The 16,521-nt window shown below is 52.9% G+C and overlaps 1 protein-coding gene across 1 annotated transcript in view; it reads right to left on the minus strand.

Annotated features, from left to right (window-relative positions):
- Window positions 1–3,656: 3,656 nt before the first annotated feature.
- The window catches only part of CRHR1 (corticotropin releasing hormone receptor 1), a 28,037-nt gene continuing 15,172 nt past the window's right edge, over window positions 3,657–16,521 (minus strand). The window contains exons 3-13 of the mRNA XM_064473378.1: window positions 13,846–13,965; window positions 12,544–12,629; window positions 11,368–11,474; window positions 10,845–10,965; window positions 10,422–10,575; window positions 10,086–10,146; window positions 9,128–9,200; window positions 7,878–7,963; window positions 5,949–6,084; window positions 5,710–5,751; window positions 3,657–4,462 (exon numbers count right to left, since the gene is read on the minus strand). Coding sequence (XP_064329448.1) covers window positions 4,322–4,462; window positions 5,710–5,751; window positions 5,949–6,084; window positions 7,878–7,963; window positions 9,128–9,200; window positions 10,086–10,146; window positions 10,422–10,575; window positions 10,845–10,965; window positions 11,368–11,474; window positions 12,544–12,629; window positions 13,846–13,965 — 1,127 coding nt within the window. The 3' untranslated portion in view covers window positions 3,657–4,321. The remainder of the gene's footprint in view (window positions 4,463–5,709; window positions 5,752–5,948; window positions 6,085–7,877; window positions 7,964–9,127; window positions 9,201–10,085; window positions 10,147–10,421; window positions 10,576–10,844; window positions 10,966–11,367; window positions 11,475–12,543; window positions 12,630–13,845; window positions 13,966–16,521) is intronic.

The following is a 16,521-nucleotide window of genomic DNA, read 5'->3' on the forward strand; positions in this document are numbered from 1 at the left end:
TTCCCTTGGGAACTTTTGCCCGGCAGGGAGGAGGGTGGGTCAGGAGACCCCGGCCACGGTGCTTGCAGGGGCTCTGCTGGTGCTGCGCTGGGAGCAGGCTGATGGGGACTGCAAGGCACCAAGCTATTTCCAAAGAAACCTGGAAAAACGTGGGCAACCCTTGGCGCACATTCCCATGGGAGCATCGCTGAGGGCTCGAGCCAGGAGGAGGGACTTGGGTGTGGGCAACCACAGCGGATAGATCCGGATCCACAAGCACGAGTGACTCTTGGCTGTGGGACTGACCCATCACTGCTCCTTGCCTATCTCCAGCACGTTGTGCGACACACACCGCTGCTGCCGTCGGCATGGCCCTGGGGGTCCTCGAGAAACGGCCAGAAAAGCCTTTTCCCCAGGGCTGAACAGACAGGCTCTCAGATGGGATCGGGGGAGCCACACTTGCATCTCTGATCTTTAGATCTCTTCCAAACTGGAAAAATACAGCCCTTTGAAAATTTCATGAGGGTGGCAGAGAGCTGCCTGTCTCTCGCCACCACACGCTTTTGAAAGCCATTTAGCCGTGACTGCAGTGACAAGTGTCAGCGGGAGGCTCGCACTGCGGGGACAGCAGCGACCGAGAGGGCACCAGAATTAAAGGATAAAATATTTATTTGGGGTTTGGCAGCGCTGGAAGGATGACACATCATAGGCGAGAGGCATCTTGGGGCAGGCGGCACTGAAAGCCACAGATGAGCCCATGGGGTTATAAACTGCCACGAGATGTCCTCTCCCTCCCCACCTCCCACCCCTTCCAGGATCATTGCCAGCCTGGGAAGTTACAGAGAGCATTAAACATCCAGGAATGGCCCAAAGCTCTGGACAAGCAGACAGAAATGTGCTCTCTGAGCCAGGATGGAGGAATGGGAATGATAGTCCCAGCTTGGCTTTAAATACAAGCTACAAACCCTCCAACTGACAGACAGTGCACCATGCCCATGAACTGGGAGGTCCTGGCTCTGGCAATGGGGTTGTTTGCCCAGGGCAACCTGGCTGGAAGGTAGGGTGAAAGCTCAGGTCCTTCATGGAGGGTCAGGATGGTGAGCTTTCCTCTCCCTCCCTCTGTTCAGGCTCTGGACAGCAGGCTTTCTCCTTTGCCAGCGCTCGGTGTGCTGGGGATGTAGCACAGGGCAGTCAGGACCCCTGAGCTTTGACTCCAGGTGGCAGGGCTGAGGCTGGGGAGTGACTCCAGGGCTGGAGGTAGCCTCTGGTACATTTCACGTGTCAATTAAATGAAGAAGCTAAATTAAAATCCATCTTTGTGTGCTGGAGAGGTTTCTGTGAGTGTGCCTTGCTCCCAGCCTGGGATGTCCCAGAGCACCACAAGATCCCGTCCTCAAGGTCCCGCTTTGCCTCTCCCGGCCTCAAGAGGTGCTGGGATAACATTAAGGGTTAATGACAGATTATCTCAAGTGGCTAAATCCCCGTCAAGAGAAAAGGATTGGCAGGTTGTTAATCTCAGAATTACTTGATAACTTTAAATACAATCATGTAATCAGCAGGAACCTGTAATTATTATTTATGCGCACGGTGCTTACCAAATTACAGTGCTCTCCAGGGCTCTGTGTGATGAACAAATTAATTCTGCAATGGAAGAGCTTGACCAGACAGAGGTGTTTGTGTCTGAATTTCACTTGTAAACATTGATGTATGAAATGAAATTCGAGTTTAATTGGCCCTCCCTCCTGCTGCGAAGCACATTATGCTTTTATTCTGTCTTAGCTCAGCTGGGGAGAGGGAGCATCATGAAAACTTGGAGGAGTTTCTCTAGCCCTGATGGTGTGTGCGTGGGAGACCCACACGGGGTGCTCCTCACCCCCCTTAGATGAGACGGTGTTGATACGTCCACAGAGAGCCCGCATTCCACCTCCATGCTATGGGGTAGAGAGGAGACAAAAAAGCCACGAGCTGCCCTTGTGGGGTGCTGAGCCCGCTGCAGCACGAGGATGCTACCATGGAAGGTGGGGAGGGGCCATGCTGGGGTTGTCTTTTCCAAAAGATAAACATGCCCCAAGAGTCCTTGTGAGAGGAATTGAAGTAATTTTAATCAACCAAGGCTCAGCATACACACACTTCTCCAGCTACAGAAAGCAGTCGGAGCAACCACCAAGAGGAGAAGGAAAAAACAGTGATGTGAACACAGATGTTTCTGTTTGGGTTTCTTTCTTTGGTTTTTCAATTTCCAGACTCTTTTCCACTAAAAATGACCCTGCTTTAGAAAAATCCAAATTGAATATGTAGCACATCACTTCTTGCTAACATCACTTGTACGTGTGACGAAAAAAGCGCCCTGGGGCATTTTCCCCTTCTCTGTAGCCAGCAAATCTTTACCAGCTCCTGCCAAAGCACCTGGCAGAGAAATCAGACTGACCCACAGTGGGGACATGCAAGTCTACTCCTTGTAGGGTGTCAGCAGAAAGCGTCTGTAAAGGTGGGAGCTGCTGGTTTCCCCATTACATCACTCTGGGGCTCTTTTTCTCTCCCATATATCAGATAAGGGGCAGTTTCTGGGACTGTTGGAAATGGATGAGCTTGTACAAGGACCGAAACTTGCCCCACATGCAGGATATGGTCCTTGTTGTGGTCACTCCATAATACTGGGAGCTGTTGCTGCTCCCAGCACGTTATTGGAGGCAATGGGGTATTTCTGGTTTTGGCTGCACCATAGACATGCAGATAGCAAATCTTAGTGGCTGGGAAATGGGAAGAATTTGCTTCAAACTATTGAACTTCTCAGATGTTTAAAGATGAACCTGGAGGTTTTTGCCTATGCATCCCTTTAAAGAAAAAAGAAATATTTTATTCCTTTCTGGTGGTGTATCCTCAGGAAATAACAGAGTCCTACAATTTCAAAGACGCTTAAATCTCCCCAGGGCAGGAAATACTTATGCCTCTTCTTTATAGTGGGGAAACTGAGGCACCGGAGAGTGAAAGGACTTATACCAGAACCTGTAGGGGTGGGAAAATCCCTGGGATGCCAAAAGCAGACTTGCCCTGTAACCCCTCTGGCATCCTCTCCCTGCCTGAGCATCCCCACACCTCTTACGGAGCAGGGAAAACATAGCTCTGATGTGGTCAGGGTAAAACCCTCCACCTTGCATGGACCCCTCTGCTCAGCTGCTTTAGGTGACCACATGAAACAGGGCATCGTGGGTGGATCAGGGACTTGGCAGCTGCACAGGAGATGAGCTGAGGTCCCCAGCATGGAGAGGGAGGCTGCCGCTCCTCCAAGGCACTTAACCCCAGTGCGGGAATGATTTGACCCCATCCCCTGCGTAAGAACAAGGAGAAGCTTTGGCACTGAGCCCGCCTGCACGGGTAAAAGCAGGGCAGGGAGGAGGGGAAGCAAAGCCATGGCATGTCCCCACAGTAGCTGCCTTCAGGGAGCTCAGTCACCACTTCACTGCAGTGGTCCCTCACCTTCCCATCCCCCAGGCAGGGCCACGGAGTCAGCCTGAGCCCTAAGGGCTTTGCAAAGAGCTGTAGAGTCATCTAGGATAGGCCAGGCCACAGGATTAACTAAACCTCATGCTTCCCTTCAGACCAAGCCCCTTCCATGTGGCTGTTCAGAGCTCCTGGGACCCATCCCCATCCCCTGCATGGTTCCCCTCCCCCTCCCACCCCATTTCTCTGCCTCACATCCTCAGTGTCAAGATGAGAAATGACCTGGTCAGACCAAGCAGCAGTTACAGGCCACCCCAGGCACCTAGCAAGGGGCTGGGGAAGGGCTCGGATAACCCCAGTGGTACAAAAACAGCCACGTATAGCATTGTCTGCCACAAGTCCAGGACTCTCCATCCATCCCCCATCAACCCAGAGGGCTTCCCCCATCCCAGCAGCACCGCAGCATGCACTTATTGGAAAGCTCACCCAGCTTCCCAAGGCTTAGCCCCATAAGCCGTCCCAGCAATGTCCTGTCACCTCAAAACAGTGGCAAACTCGAGAGAGACAGCAATGGGACACAGGGCATCGTGCCTAGGATGGAGGCAGGCAGGGAGGCTGCTGCAACCTCTCTGGGCTCCTCTGGCTCCTTCTGCCACCCCAGCAGGTCACACCGCTGCCTGGGAGATGACAAAGCAGCATCTCAGCTGTCCTAGCCTACAGATCTGCCCCAGCAAATGGGACAGGAGCTTCTGTAGGGTTTCCTATAGCTGCAGTGAGTTTGTACGCCCTCTGCAAGACTGGTGGGTGCAGGCAGGATCTGGCTCCTGTGCTGTGCCATGTCAGGGGCCCCACACAACAGGGACACCAGCTCCCCCATCCCGTACGGCAGCTCGCTCCCGCCTCAGACAGTCGTGGACTGCTTGATGCTGTGGAAGCTGACGCGGGTCGGGGAGGTGGGGATGGACATGGCCCGAGCCACGCGGGCGCGGATGGAGTGCTTGTCCTGCCATCGGTGCCACCGCTTCCGTACAGCTGATCGGACCTGGGGGTACAAGACAGAGGAGCGGACATTTAGTCACCACGCAGCTGTCCAAGGGTGTTCAGAGGCACCGGCCATCCTCATCCTCAGTCTTTCAGCCAAAAACGCTACTGAAACCCTGCTCAGCTCCCTGGGGGCAGGGAGGGTCCTGGAGTCCCTGTCACCTCCCAAGGTACCCACCCTTGTTTGATGCAATGCTGGTGAAACGCAGCCCTGGTAGCTGTGAAGAGAGATGAACCTGGCTGCTGGTGCCTCTGAGCACGAAACAGAAACAAAAGGGAGAAATAAACCTCAGCTGTGGCTCTGCAGGAAAGCCAGCATCTTACATACTGCATTGGATGCTGCAAGGGGCTGGGAGAGGTGCGAGTGACTTTTGGGAGATTTTATGGCTTGTCTGGTTCATGCTAGTGCCATTTCTTCAACATTAATTCCACCCTACAACAGCCCAACTGCTTTGTGCAGCAGGCAAATAGTGAAGAAATGCCTTTTCATTGACTGCAGAGCGGAATGGCTGTGGGAGGTGGGCACTGGGACACAGGCAGCTGAAACGGTGAGGTTGGGTGAACGCTGACATTCCCAGGCAGCCAAGCTGGGATCGAGAGATGAAGGACCACGAATTGCATGGTGTGATATGCTCCTGGGTCACCAGCTAGCCCTGATCCAGTCCCTTTTCGTTCTGCTTCAATTATATATGATTTGGTAACAAAGCAAATTTGTTTGGGGCAAACTGTCCTGAGCCAGCAAAGGTGCAAGAGCATTTGGGAGGAGGCAGAGGAAAGAGCTGCGCACATGGTCAGCCCTAGGATCGGCCTCTACTCTCACACCCTTTGCGTTCTGCTGTCTGTGTTTTGGGTCAGAGCCCAGGAGGTGCCCTCGTCTGCGTGCCAGGTACCCACATGTGTATGGGGATCACCCCAGGGAAGGATTTCCCAGGGATGGGGGGACCCTTGGCTTTTCTGCTGCACCAAATCACATGGGTGTACCCCCAGAGCATCTGCTCTCGGTGGTGGATTTTCCTCCTGCAAAGGACACCAACAGTAACTATTCCCATCCGGGCACAACCTGTGAGTCCAGATGTGCCTGGAGCTGGGGGTAAAGCACCAACTCCGATCAGCAAGCACCTTCAGCTGGGGAATTGGGTGCCAGCACCCTCCAAGCACTGTGCAGGGGCAGAGCCTCAGGCTGAGTTTGCGTCTGCTTGCAAGGAAGGGTGTAGACCCCCCAGAGCACCCCCAGCCCCCAGTGCTCACCTCGCTGTTCAGGAAGCAGTAGAAAACAGAGACAAAGAAGCCCTGGAAGGAGACAAACAGTGGAGTCACTGCGGAGCTATAGCCAGCAGCTCCCAGGCTCAGGAGCTTTGGAGCAACCTGGGGGTTTGGGGATGTTTGGTTTTGGGAGGGGGCGAAAGAGGGTGAGGCATCAGCCAGGATGGGCTCCTCCACATCCGCTGGTGCAGGACTGGGATGGAAACTAGTGCTAAGGACCATACCTGGAAGGACTCCAGAAAGGAGTTGAAGTAGATGAAGACAATCCTGGAGATCTCATCCTCCCCCGGGTTGACGAAGAACAGCATGTAGGTGATTCCCAGCAAGGGCAGCAGCACCAGCGTGGCCTTGACTGCTTTCCTGGCGAGAAAACATGGACCTGAGTGGCTGCAGTGCAGCCCTGGGCACGAGGACTCTCCCCACCCCACTCCCAGTAACAGCACGGCTGGATCCAGGCAAACCGGTGACAGGGGGAGGATGGAGCAGAGTTGAGCTGTTTTCCAGTGAGATCCCCAAGTGACTGGGCTGGTTTGAGCACTGGGTGCCTTCTGTGGCTTCTCTACCCAGAAAAGGGCAGTGGATGGTAGAGGCCTGACCTTGAGCTGTCATGAAATGATTGCTTGGCTGATCTAAGGCTTGATTAAAAAAGAATTAAGGAGGGGAAAATAATTCACACCCTTCAACATGGGTTTATGAAAAACCTATCCCAGCTAATTAATTTGTTATCTTTTCTGGATGAGATTACAAGTGCAGTTTGTGAAAAGTAATAGTGCTGATACAAGAGAAAGGATTGGGGCCTGGCATCTCATCCGTTTGGATTAGGGGACAAGAACAATGCCAAGTCAACACTTTTTGCTTAAAAATCCTGTTAATGGACAGATTCCAACATTAGCTGAAATCAGGAAAAGCCATCCCTGGCAGGCCTGGGCTGGTGAGGGATGGGGCCTGGGACCTGTGCTGCCTCGCTGACCTGGAGGAGGGCCACAGCCACTGACACAAACTGGCAGATGGCACGGAGGAGCTGGAAATAACTGAGGGCATGACCATCTTCAGGCTGGCAAACCATGGGACAGCACATGCACCAGCGTAGCTTCCTCAGGGGAGCAGCCATGGTAGAGGGGATCCATCAGCTTTTTACTGAAAGCCGTTGTCTAAGGTGAGCAGGAGCCCTCCAGGGCTGTCCCTTGCCTGGTTTAAGCAGGACTGCGCAGTTTATAACCTACCAAACTCTCCAAGTGCTCCTGCCCCACAAAATGTTTCTGGCAAATGAAAGTGTTCTTCTGCCCAAAGGTGAAAAACCTTCCCTGTCAAGATCAGGAGAATACTGGAAGACCAAAAGTCTCTTGAATTTGCTGACCGAGGCCAACCAGCCTATCTCAATAACCTTCATCTTTTCTCACCCCAAGCTGAATCATTCATCCCAGCTCAATACCCTGCAATGAGAAAAGCTGACATTTCCCAATGACAGCATCTGAATTTTTCCATTCTCAGCTAAAACAATTCACCCTCCACCCCAAACCTGCTTCTCTTGACCTAGCACACAGTGAGATTCCCTGATTCCTGCCCAGAAAATGATAAAGACCACTGATAAGGACCAAGGTGTCTTCTCCTGTTCCGGGTACTTTGGGGAGCTGCTCTGACCATGCACCTCCCAAGTTGTCTGCAAAATATCCCACAGCAGGGAAAGGTTAAGTCTTCCTGCCGTGTGCTGCTGAGAGCACTGCCTTCTCCTTGCGGCTTCACAGGCAGGTGTTTGGGGTGGCATCGATTCATTACTCCTTCCTTGCCCTTTGCTTTTCTGCCAAGTGGCGATTTAATTCTCACCTCCGTGCCAGGATTTGCAGCTCCAAGGCCGGTGAGCTGATTAGGTTCCACCAGAACAGGCTTTTGCAAAGAGACTCAGCTCCCAGTGGCTCCCTTCAAAGGCAGATCCAGCCATCCATGTTCTCCACTGCAAAGCTCTCACTGGCCAGGGTTTTTCCACAACCCCGATGCAATGGCCACATGTCTCCAAAAATCATTTAGGGTGCTCTTAGACATCTCTCCATGCTCGCATCCCCCTGATGTTTGGCTGATGGGGCTGTTCCTATCCCCCCTAACCATGCTAATGCAATTGCTAGGTCTGTTTTCTGCAGGGTCGCTCACACCTTTACCTGTACTGGATCGTCTCTGACGTGGTTGAAGCTCGAAGCTTTGTCATGAGGATTCGGACGATGTTGAACAGAAAGATGAAGTTGATCTGGGAGGAAGAGGGCACGTGGTTAGTGTCTGCTCCCCCCGTGTTTGCTTCCATTTCCTCAGCAAAGGCAATGGGCTGTGCCAGGGGAAATGGGAATGCTTCCCCTTGAACCTAGTTATTGCCTTCCACCCACTGGAAAGGACAACTACATTTACCATTCTTAAAGCACTTTAGCAATAAGATTTAGAGGTTTGTTCAAGGGCACAGGGCAGCAGGGCACACCAGGAGATTGGTGAGGATGGGCAAGCATAAGAGAAAGGGCTGAAGGTGAAGAAATTGGAGGGGAGAAGGAATATAAAGTGGCCAAAGGGATTTTGGGAGAGTGGCTGCCATCGCAGCGAGGCGCTGCTTGGCTGCTCTCCCAGCTGCCGAATGGCTAATGAGGGCGCGGGAAGGCAGCACTGGGACCTGAGCACAATTGACACAGATTAGAAGTGGCCTGGCTACCTGATGGGCTGGGAGATGAGAAGCAGGCTCAATTATTCAGCGAGGCTGGTTGGCACCAGTGATTAGTGCTCCCCCCGGTTTTCTCAGTATTGGGCAAGGAGGGAGGAAAAGCTGTGGGACCTTGAGCACAGTTTTCCCCCTACAAACACAGCTGGACCCTGGCACTGCTGCTTGTGACTTGCCACCTCTGCACCTCTTCGCCCCTTCCCAAAAGGGCAAAGCCCCAGCAAATTATGGTCCATATGACTCCTGGTTCAAGCATCACTGCTCAGCCAAGAGCCAGGAGCAATGTGATGTGGATCAGGGAATGGGGCTGAGGTCCCCAGGCTGCTGTGAATGCTTGGCAAACACCTACCTGCACCTAAATAGTGCCAGGGCAGGGATGGAGGGACTTACTGATGCTTGTGGGAGTCTGCCGATGGGAGCATCCCCGTCAGAGTGAGGTCTCCAGGCTCCCTTCCTAACCCATCCCAAGCCAGCAGGATCCGTACACACTATTTCTCATTGTGGGTTAGGTGCCCAAATATGTTCAAGGTGCAGCTTGGGTCCAGAGAATCGGGCTTGCAGCGTGAGCGGCATTGCTGCTGTGGGGCAGCACAGCCAGCTGCAGCAGGGCCATGCCGAAGGAGGGGGTGACACCCTGTTCAGGAACAGCCTTATCCCACGCGCAGGCAAGAAGGACCCTATATTTAGCAAGCAAGGTCACTTTGCCCTTACCAGAAGCACCAGGATCATGGGGCCTTGGTATATGTAGTCGGTATAAACTCCTGCTCGCTTCCCAAACCAGCACCTGCAAGGCAAGGACAAACGGTGTCAGGGACATCTGGTGTCGGGGACCAGCCTGCAGCGTGAGTGACCTGGGTTTACTCCTGTCCTTGCACAATCTCTGTAAGTTACTGTCCCTAGGGTGAAAGCGCTACAGCTCCTGTAGCCGCCAAGGAACAGCTTCCCTGGGAATCTGGTATATGGAGGTGCATAGGGGCTTCTGGGGGCCCTGTGTGGATGTGGGAACTGGTTATTGTAGGATGAGCAGGGACAACCTTACATGCAGACAGGCCTGGGTTGCTTCTGTCCCCAGCAAACCCTGTGGGAGCTCACACAGGTGTATCGGTGTCCTGGGAGCACCTCGCTGGGTTTTGTTAAATCAGTGCTGTGTCTGTGTGTGTAGCATGGGACTGCTGAAGTCAGGGGGCAAAACTGGCACAGAAAAACAAGACAAGCTGCCATTCATCTAACCAGGCTCCTTTTAACTTCCCGGTCCGCATGATGAACTCTCAGGTGCCTGTTAAGTCCTCGATTAGCAAGTGTCTGTGAAAATGGCTCAGATGGTGGCAGGGTATATTTTTGCTGGTAGATTAAAACCCAGCTCCCTTTAGCAAACACATTGCAGGAGCTGTGGATTAATCTCACCTTTTCCCCCTTAAAAAAAATCTCATTTGCCCTTTGAAGAGAAAAATGCAGCAGCAGGCAGGGCTCGTGTGGCAGAAAGCCTAAAGGTGGGATAAAAGAAAGGATGGAAGACTATTATCTTTTTTTTTCCTCCCAACCTTTCCGTGTACCCTGCCTCGTGTCAGCCCTGCCAGACAGGATCTGTGCCTGCCACAGCCCCTGGCACAACTGATCTCCAGGGAATTGGGATAGAAAGGAGATGGGGAATGAGAGCAATCAGGCTCACTTCTCGTTGTCGTAGTACAGCTTCCCGATGGCCCAGGCGACGATGATGGGAAAAGGGATACCTGCAGATGAACACACAGATGAGTCGGGGGTACAACGGTGACACAAAATAATGCTGTAACAGGGATTTCCTCACACAGGGCAAACCACTGGGAGAGATGATATGGCCATGCAAATCCCCTCCTCCTGCTCTTGGCAGCCTTTTTGCAGCTATTTGGATAGATAGCGCTATTTGCAGCTACCTCCACAGAAGAGCAGGAGCAGAGGATGGAGGTGGGCATCACCCATCACTAAAACCCTGGGTACCTGGGGGGTGAAGGGGAAATCCCATACTTACACCAGCCGATGCAGATAAACATCCATTTGCGGAGCTTGTCGGTGGAGTAGGTGAGCACGATGGCCGTGTGCAGGTAGCAGCCCTCGCCAAACATCCAGAAGAAGTTGGTGACATGGAAGTAATTGTAGGCGGCAGTGACCAAGCGGCACCAGACCTGCCAAGGGGTTCAGGAGGAGACACGGAGGGTGAAGAGCAGAGTTCTGGGTTACAGTGGTGAAACTGGTACACAGAGCAACGCAGACTCCAGCAGAGCAATTGAATCCACATTTCTCATAAGCCTAGGTTGTCCACCAACCACCAGGCAGCCCTATTTGGGCTCTCAAGCTGCTTTTGGGGCCTCATGTCTAGGACCCTCAGGCTCCCCTCACACCCCAGCTGCTCGGGGCTGGGCTCGGGCCAGCTGCCTGGCAGACCTGCACCTACCACGTTGCTCTCGTGCACCTCTGGGTTCATCGTGAGCTGCACCACGAACCACGTGGCATTGCGTAGGATGAAGGCTGTGATGAGGTTCCAGTGGATGATGTTCCTCAGGCACCGGATGCTCCTAGAGAAGAGGGGACAAGGGACCATCAGAGCGTGGCGGGTGCCTGAGGACCAGCCGTGTGTGGGCTGGGCGACAGGACTGTTTGTGGAGCTGAATGTCTTTGTTGGGACCCCAAGGGTGAGCTGCTGGGGCCGTGCCCTGGGGAAGGTGGGCAGGTCCAAGGCCAGGAGGTGGAAGGCACCGAGGAAGACCCTCTGCCTCCATAACCCAGTGCTTTAAAAAAGCTTCATGAGGAAAATAACCATGAGATAGGCATGATCCTCACAGACCGCAGAGCAATGGCTGTGGGGGAGGATATGGCAGAACACAGGGGCTGGGTACATCCCGAGCCTGAGGGCCGTGGGTTGGCCTCCCTGGGCTCATCCCCGCAGCAGGAGCACAGCAGTGGGTCAGGTCACTCACCGCAGGCGCATGAAGAGGACGAAAGCCACGAGAAGGGCCCCCAGCGAGACACAGTGCCCCAGGTAGTTGATGATGACGGCAATGTGGTAGTGCAGCTTGCTCTTCTTCTGGTGGGGGGGAAGATGGGGAGGGGGTCAGCAGCAGCCCCAGGTACCACCACAAACCCGCCTCCTCAAGCACATCACCTCTGAGAGCTGCACTGCAAATTTTGGGCTCTTTTTCAGAAAGCAACTGGAGCCCACCTGGTGCAGGACAGTGGAGATGGGGCTGGGAGGGGACACGGCTGGCCGGATGGGGCTCGTGTGGACAGAGGAGGCATCAAGCTGGCCCTACAAATGGCTCAAGCATTTCACATCCTACCCGTGCCAGGGCAGCTCATGGTTGCTGCCCCTACATCACCCCTGCTCAGCACTGGGACATCCCCGACCCGTTTTCTGGGGAAATCCTGCTGTAATTCAGCCGAGCTCACTGGCAAGGTGCCATCTGATGTCTCAGTTCATTCCCCTTTGCCCTCAGGGCAGCTCAGAGGCTGGGATGAATTTGGGCAGAGGGAGCAGGGGATCTCCGGGAGGTGTGAGTGATAATTAAATTAATTGATTGCTCCTGCTGTTAGGCACTCATCCAACCTGTGAATTAGCAATTAACTGAGTGAGAAAACCATTCCTGGCAAGAGATATCAGCATCTTAAATACCAGAGGTGGTTATCAACTGCAAATGAACAGACCATATCTGTTCTCCTCTGCTCTGAGGAGTGGCTTGACCTACTCAGAGGCCTGTAATTCTTGGTCCCCATTTTTTTTTATCCCTTTCTACTTCCTAAGCACCCCCTTTATTTCATTGCCAGTGGGGAGGGACAGGGTTTGCACTGAGTGCTTGTGTCAAGAGGGAGCTAGAGGAGGGTGGTAGGGCTAGAGGGTATGCTGACACTGAAAGTCCTCTTGGATTTTTAGCAGGGAAGGAAACAGGCATGGCTTTATTTTTGGCAGGGAATGAAAATGCAAATCAAGAAGGGGGTCATATATGCTGCATACAACCTTGTATCTGGGATGCTGCTGCATGCCCAGCCCGCAGCTCTCTTGGCCATTCCTGACCTGGGTGCTGTTGCCCTTCGAAACCCCATTGTCTCGCCCTCACCCTCCTGCCAAGAGCCTGGCTGAGCGGCTACCAAGGTCCTACCTCTTCGCTGAGGATCTCCTGGCACTGGGAATAGTTGACCCGTGCTGCCCAGCTCCCGTTAGCGAGGCACTCCCTGTAGCCATTATCTGAAAGAGAAGGTGCACATCAAAGGGGATGGGCACAAAGATTGACCTGATGATCGTCTCTAATGCAGGGGGAGTTGCTGGCATCAAGCCAGTGGCATCTTTTGCTTTGGAGCCAGCTCAGATGCTGCCTTGGTTGCAATTGCAGGACCAAAATCCCCAGAACATTTCAGACCCACTCAAGGGCTTTGGGTCTGTACCAGCTCTGCCCCTCCGCTCTGGGGGACCCCAACCCCGCCCACCACCGAGATGCAGTGGGAGCCGCACAAGTTTGACTTGTCCCCTCCTCTGCGCTGTTTGCTTGATCCCATGCCATCCTGCAGCAATGGTAGCATGAAGTCTTCACTTCTCTACCTGCATTAGGAGCTTTTTTCATCTCCCAGGAAGGACGGCAAGCAGCAAGGCTAATTGGGAAGGAATGGCCACGACAGCCCCAGAGCAGCCTCCGATTAGCGTCAGCGGTGGGGATGCCAGCACTGGGGTGGTGCTGGGCTTCTGCTATTAACAGGAGAGACCGTGAGCCTCATCAGGGCGATAGGATGGGACAGGGATGGGAATGTCTCTGAGGCAGGCAGAAGTATGGATTAATGCAAAGGGACTCCTGCAACAGCATGAGAGGCACTGCAAAGCAGGAGCCGTATGCATGTGATCTACTGCTGCAAAAACATGCAGGATAGAAAAATGGATGTTTTCTGTGGGAAGCAAGATGTTTCTTTTGTCAAAAGGAGCACTTGGGTGGCCGGAAACTCAACTGTGTGCTAGGAATGGCTTTGGGCACTTTTCAAGTGCCTTCGTTTCAACCCCTGCTCCCAGCACCTCATTGGCAGTGACAACGCAGTCACCCGTGCTGGGAGGGGATGAGCTGCAAGGTTGCCCCGTCCTTGTTCAGCTGGGGGTTGCAGACCTCTGTGCCACCTCCAACAGCAGGGCAGGCTCACTCCTCTTCTCCCGTCCCCAAGATGGGGACATCAGCCCTCTTCCCCCTTCACAGGGGTGCTTCCAGGAGGACCTGCTTATAAAACTGCTGCTATGAAACCCCCCTCCCTGAAAGCTGGGATGTGAGGGTGTTTTTTCTTTCCTGGTTGATGGGTCCCACAGAGCCCCCCAACAAGCTCTGAGATGTATTGTCACTCATGCCCCCACAGCCCCTGATGCACTTGGCTCCATGAACTCCCCCATCCCTCGTTCCCCATGTCACCACCAGTGCTGCTCATCTTACTTGTGGTGTTGTACCGTACGCCATAGAAATATTCGGGGCAGGGGCGAGCTACCAGCAGTCCCACCGCACTACGGGGCCAACACGTGCCGATCAAGTCTACGGAGGCGTTGCACTGGGGACCTGCAGGGAAAAAGGGTAGAGGGTTAGTGGAGGTCTGTGGGCCACTGTGGGCCATCTCCAGGCTGTTGAAGGGTCAAGGTTTGCCTGGAGAACTGGAGCTGCAGTCCTGGCTGAGCTGATGGGTCTCTGCAAGCTCAACCCCCCGAAAAGCCTCAAGGCAGAAGCAAAACGGGGTCTGTGCCAAGACTCCCCAAGGGCTGATTGATCCATCCTGGCCATGACTGTTGCCCTGGTCCTGTCTGAGCGCCTGGGTTAAGCCCTGTTCTGACACAAACCTGGTTTTCTGACCTGCCTTCCCAAGTCAGCTGGCAGTTCCCTGGCTCTGGTCTTCCAGCCCTGCTCCTTTCTTCAACCATGACTTTGGCATCCAGCCCTGCAACAGCCACAAATAAGCCAGATTTTCTCTTTCCCAGTGGTGACTCCAGCCTGGTGCTTGTGGGACACTCCTCAGAGCCCCTCCAACCCTCTCACACCTGGCTGCAAGATCTCCTTCCTAGCTGTTCCCGTTGGTCTCTTCCAGCCTTTCCTGGGAAGAAAACTCCAAGCCTGCTGCTGCTATTTCAGATTTCAGGCAGGACTTGTGTGCTTTTCCCAGCTACACAAGTGTGCTAACGTAGGCATTAGGTAGGCCAGATTGCAGGCTTTTTAATGTATAATTTGTGTATATTTAGAACAACATGTACTGTAGCTAAATATGTCCTAGCTGCATTTCAAAGTGAGGTAGGAAGCACAACGGCTGTGATATCCATATAATACCGTCCTTGACAGGCAGCAGATGGATGGGCAGCAGGCCCTGGAAGGGGCAGAGTTCAGTGCAAACCTCTCCTGGGTACCAGAGATGTTTGTGCTGCTGGCACAGAGGAAGGCATTGCCATTTCCTAAGGCAAAGCACCCTGATCCACAGCTCTCTGGGTGCAAGAACACAGCATTTCCTCTCCACCTGGACTCGATGGTTGTTATTTGAACGCCTTTTCTGAAACTTCCTATGGATAGAGCTGGCTAAACAGTGACTGAACGAAAAAGAAAGATACTGTGTCATTAATATGATGAAGGTTTTAATGGGGGGATATTCGTTTTCATCGATTATCTGAAAAATTGTCTCCTTAGTTTCTTGCGATGTCCTCAGAGCAAATTTTCACTGCAAAGAAAAGGAGGGGTTTCATCAAACATTTTTGCGAGGGAAAACACTTCCAAGCCTATGAGCTGGGGAAGCATCAGAGCATGGTGAGCGATACCTCCTGCCTTCCATAGCTTGTAGGGAGAAATTAATTTTAATGATGACCTTTGCTTTTAGCTTTGCTAATGTGTACGGTTGCTGCGGCAACCTTCCCTTTAAGTTAACTGTTTTGAGCCTGTATATCTTAGGAAACAAGGTGCATTTAATCACGTGCAGTGTGGCTGTGCTTATCAGCATCCATTAGCATTTGTTTAGCTCCTTAGTTGTTTTGACCCAAATTTGACAGAGAAATGGAGGGTCACAGAAAATGAAGTCCCTGTTAAAAATTTTATTATAATATTCATCCAGGAAGGGAAAAGACAACTGGTAATTGCTTCAACCGAAGACAAAGTTAAATTGCAAGTACTCTCCCTGTCAGACGCCTGGGACTCCACCCAGGTGAGAAGCTGCTTGAATATCTGGATTAGGAAAAGCTCCGCTTGGATTAAGTCAGCACGGAAGAACGGGGCTTGCACGGTGCTAATGCCCAGAGCAGCTCACGCAGTCACGGAAAACCCTCCCTGTGACTGGTGGGGCTGAGCACAAACTCCATTTTCTCCATATCCCCTCACGCCTCACTTTCCCTCCTGCATCCCAGGGGCTGTGCTGGGGCACAGGCACCGACTGCTCAGGGAGGACAAGCAGGAAGACTCAGTAATTAAAAGTCAGCAGAGCAAGAGAGCGGCAGCGATGGTACTCTGCATCAGTAATACAAAACCACAGCGATGCCATTAATAACCAAAACCAAGATAGATTCATGGAAATGATGTGGCCAGGCAAAGGTGGCATTGTTCCGTCATATGTCAGCTCAAGTTTGGATTTAATATTTCCACATTTCTCCAAGGCACTTGATTTAATGCTGCCTGTCCCTCTTATTAAAGCACTGCGGATACCCACCAGATGACAAGCTGAGTGGATGGGTCTTGCAGTCCCACCGTGGCGGGGATACGGGGTGAAGGTGGAGCAGCATCACCAGGAGCTCAGCCCCTTCCTCGTCCCGTGGGTCGCGGTTATGGTGTGGGGTGACATTCGGGCTTGGGGGCTGCGGTCGGGTGAGTGGAGGTCAGGCTCAGCCAGGCTGTAGGAGGCTCCTGGGACTTCACCCTGCCCACAACAGGCTTCACCCCAGCACTGCTGTAGGCAGTGTTTTGTGGTCTGTCCCACCATTTTTTATTCTAGTGAGTGGCTCTAATATTTTTCCCAGGCTCACACTGAGAAATGCCTAATGAAGAAAAGCTGCAGAAAGCAGATGCTGCTCTTTTTGCTCTCTCCAGCATATAGGGAGGAAAAAAAATCTCCTGCTGGGGAAGGGTTAAGTAAAACAGCGAAGTCAAAGAGTG

Source organism: Phalacrocorax carbo, chromosome 25 (genome assembly GCF_963921805.1).
Source record: "Phalacrocorax carbo chromosome 25, bPhaCar2.1, whole genome shotgun sequence".
Classification (NCBI taxonomy): domain Eukaryota; kingdom Metazoa; phylum Chordata; class Aves; order Suliformes; family Phalacrocoracidae; genus Phalacrocorax; species Phalacrocorax carbo.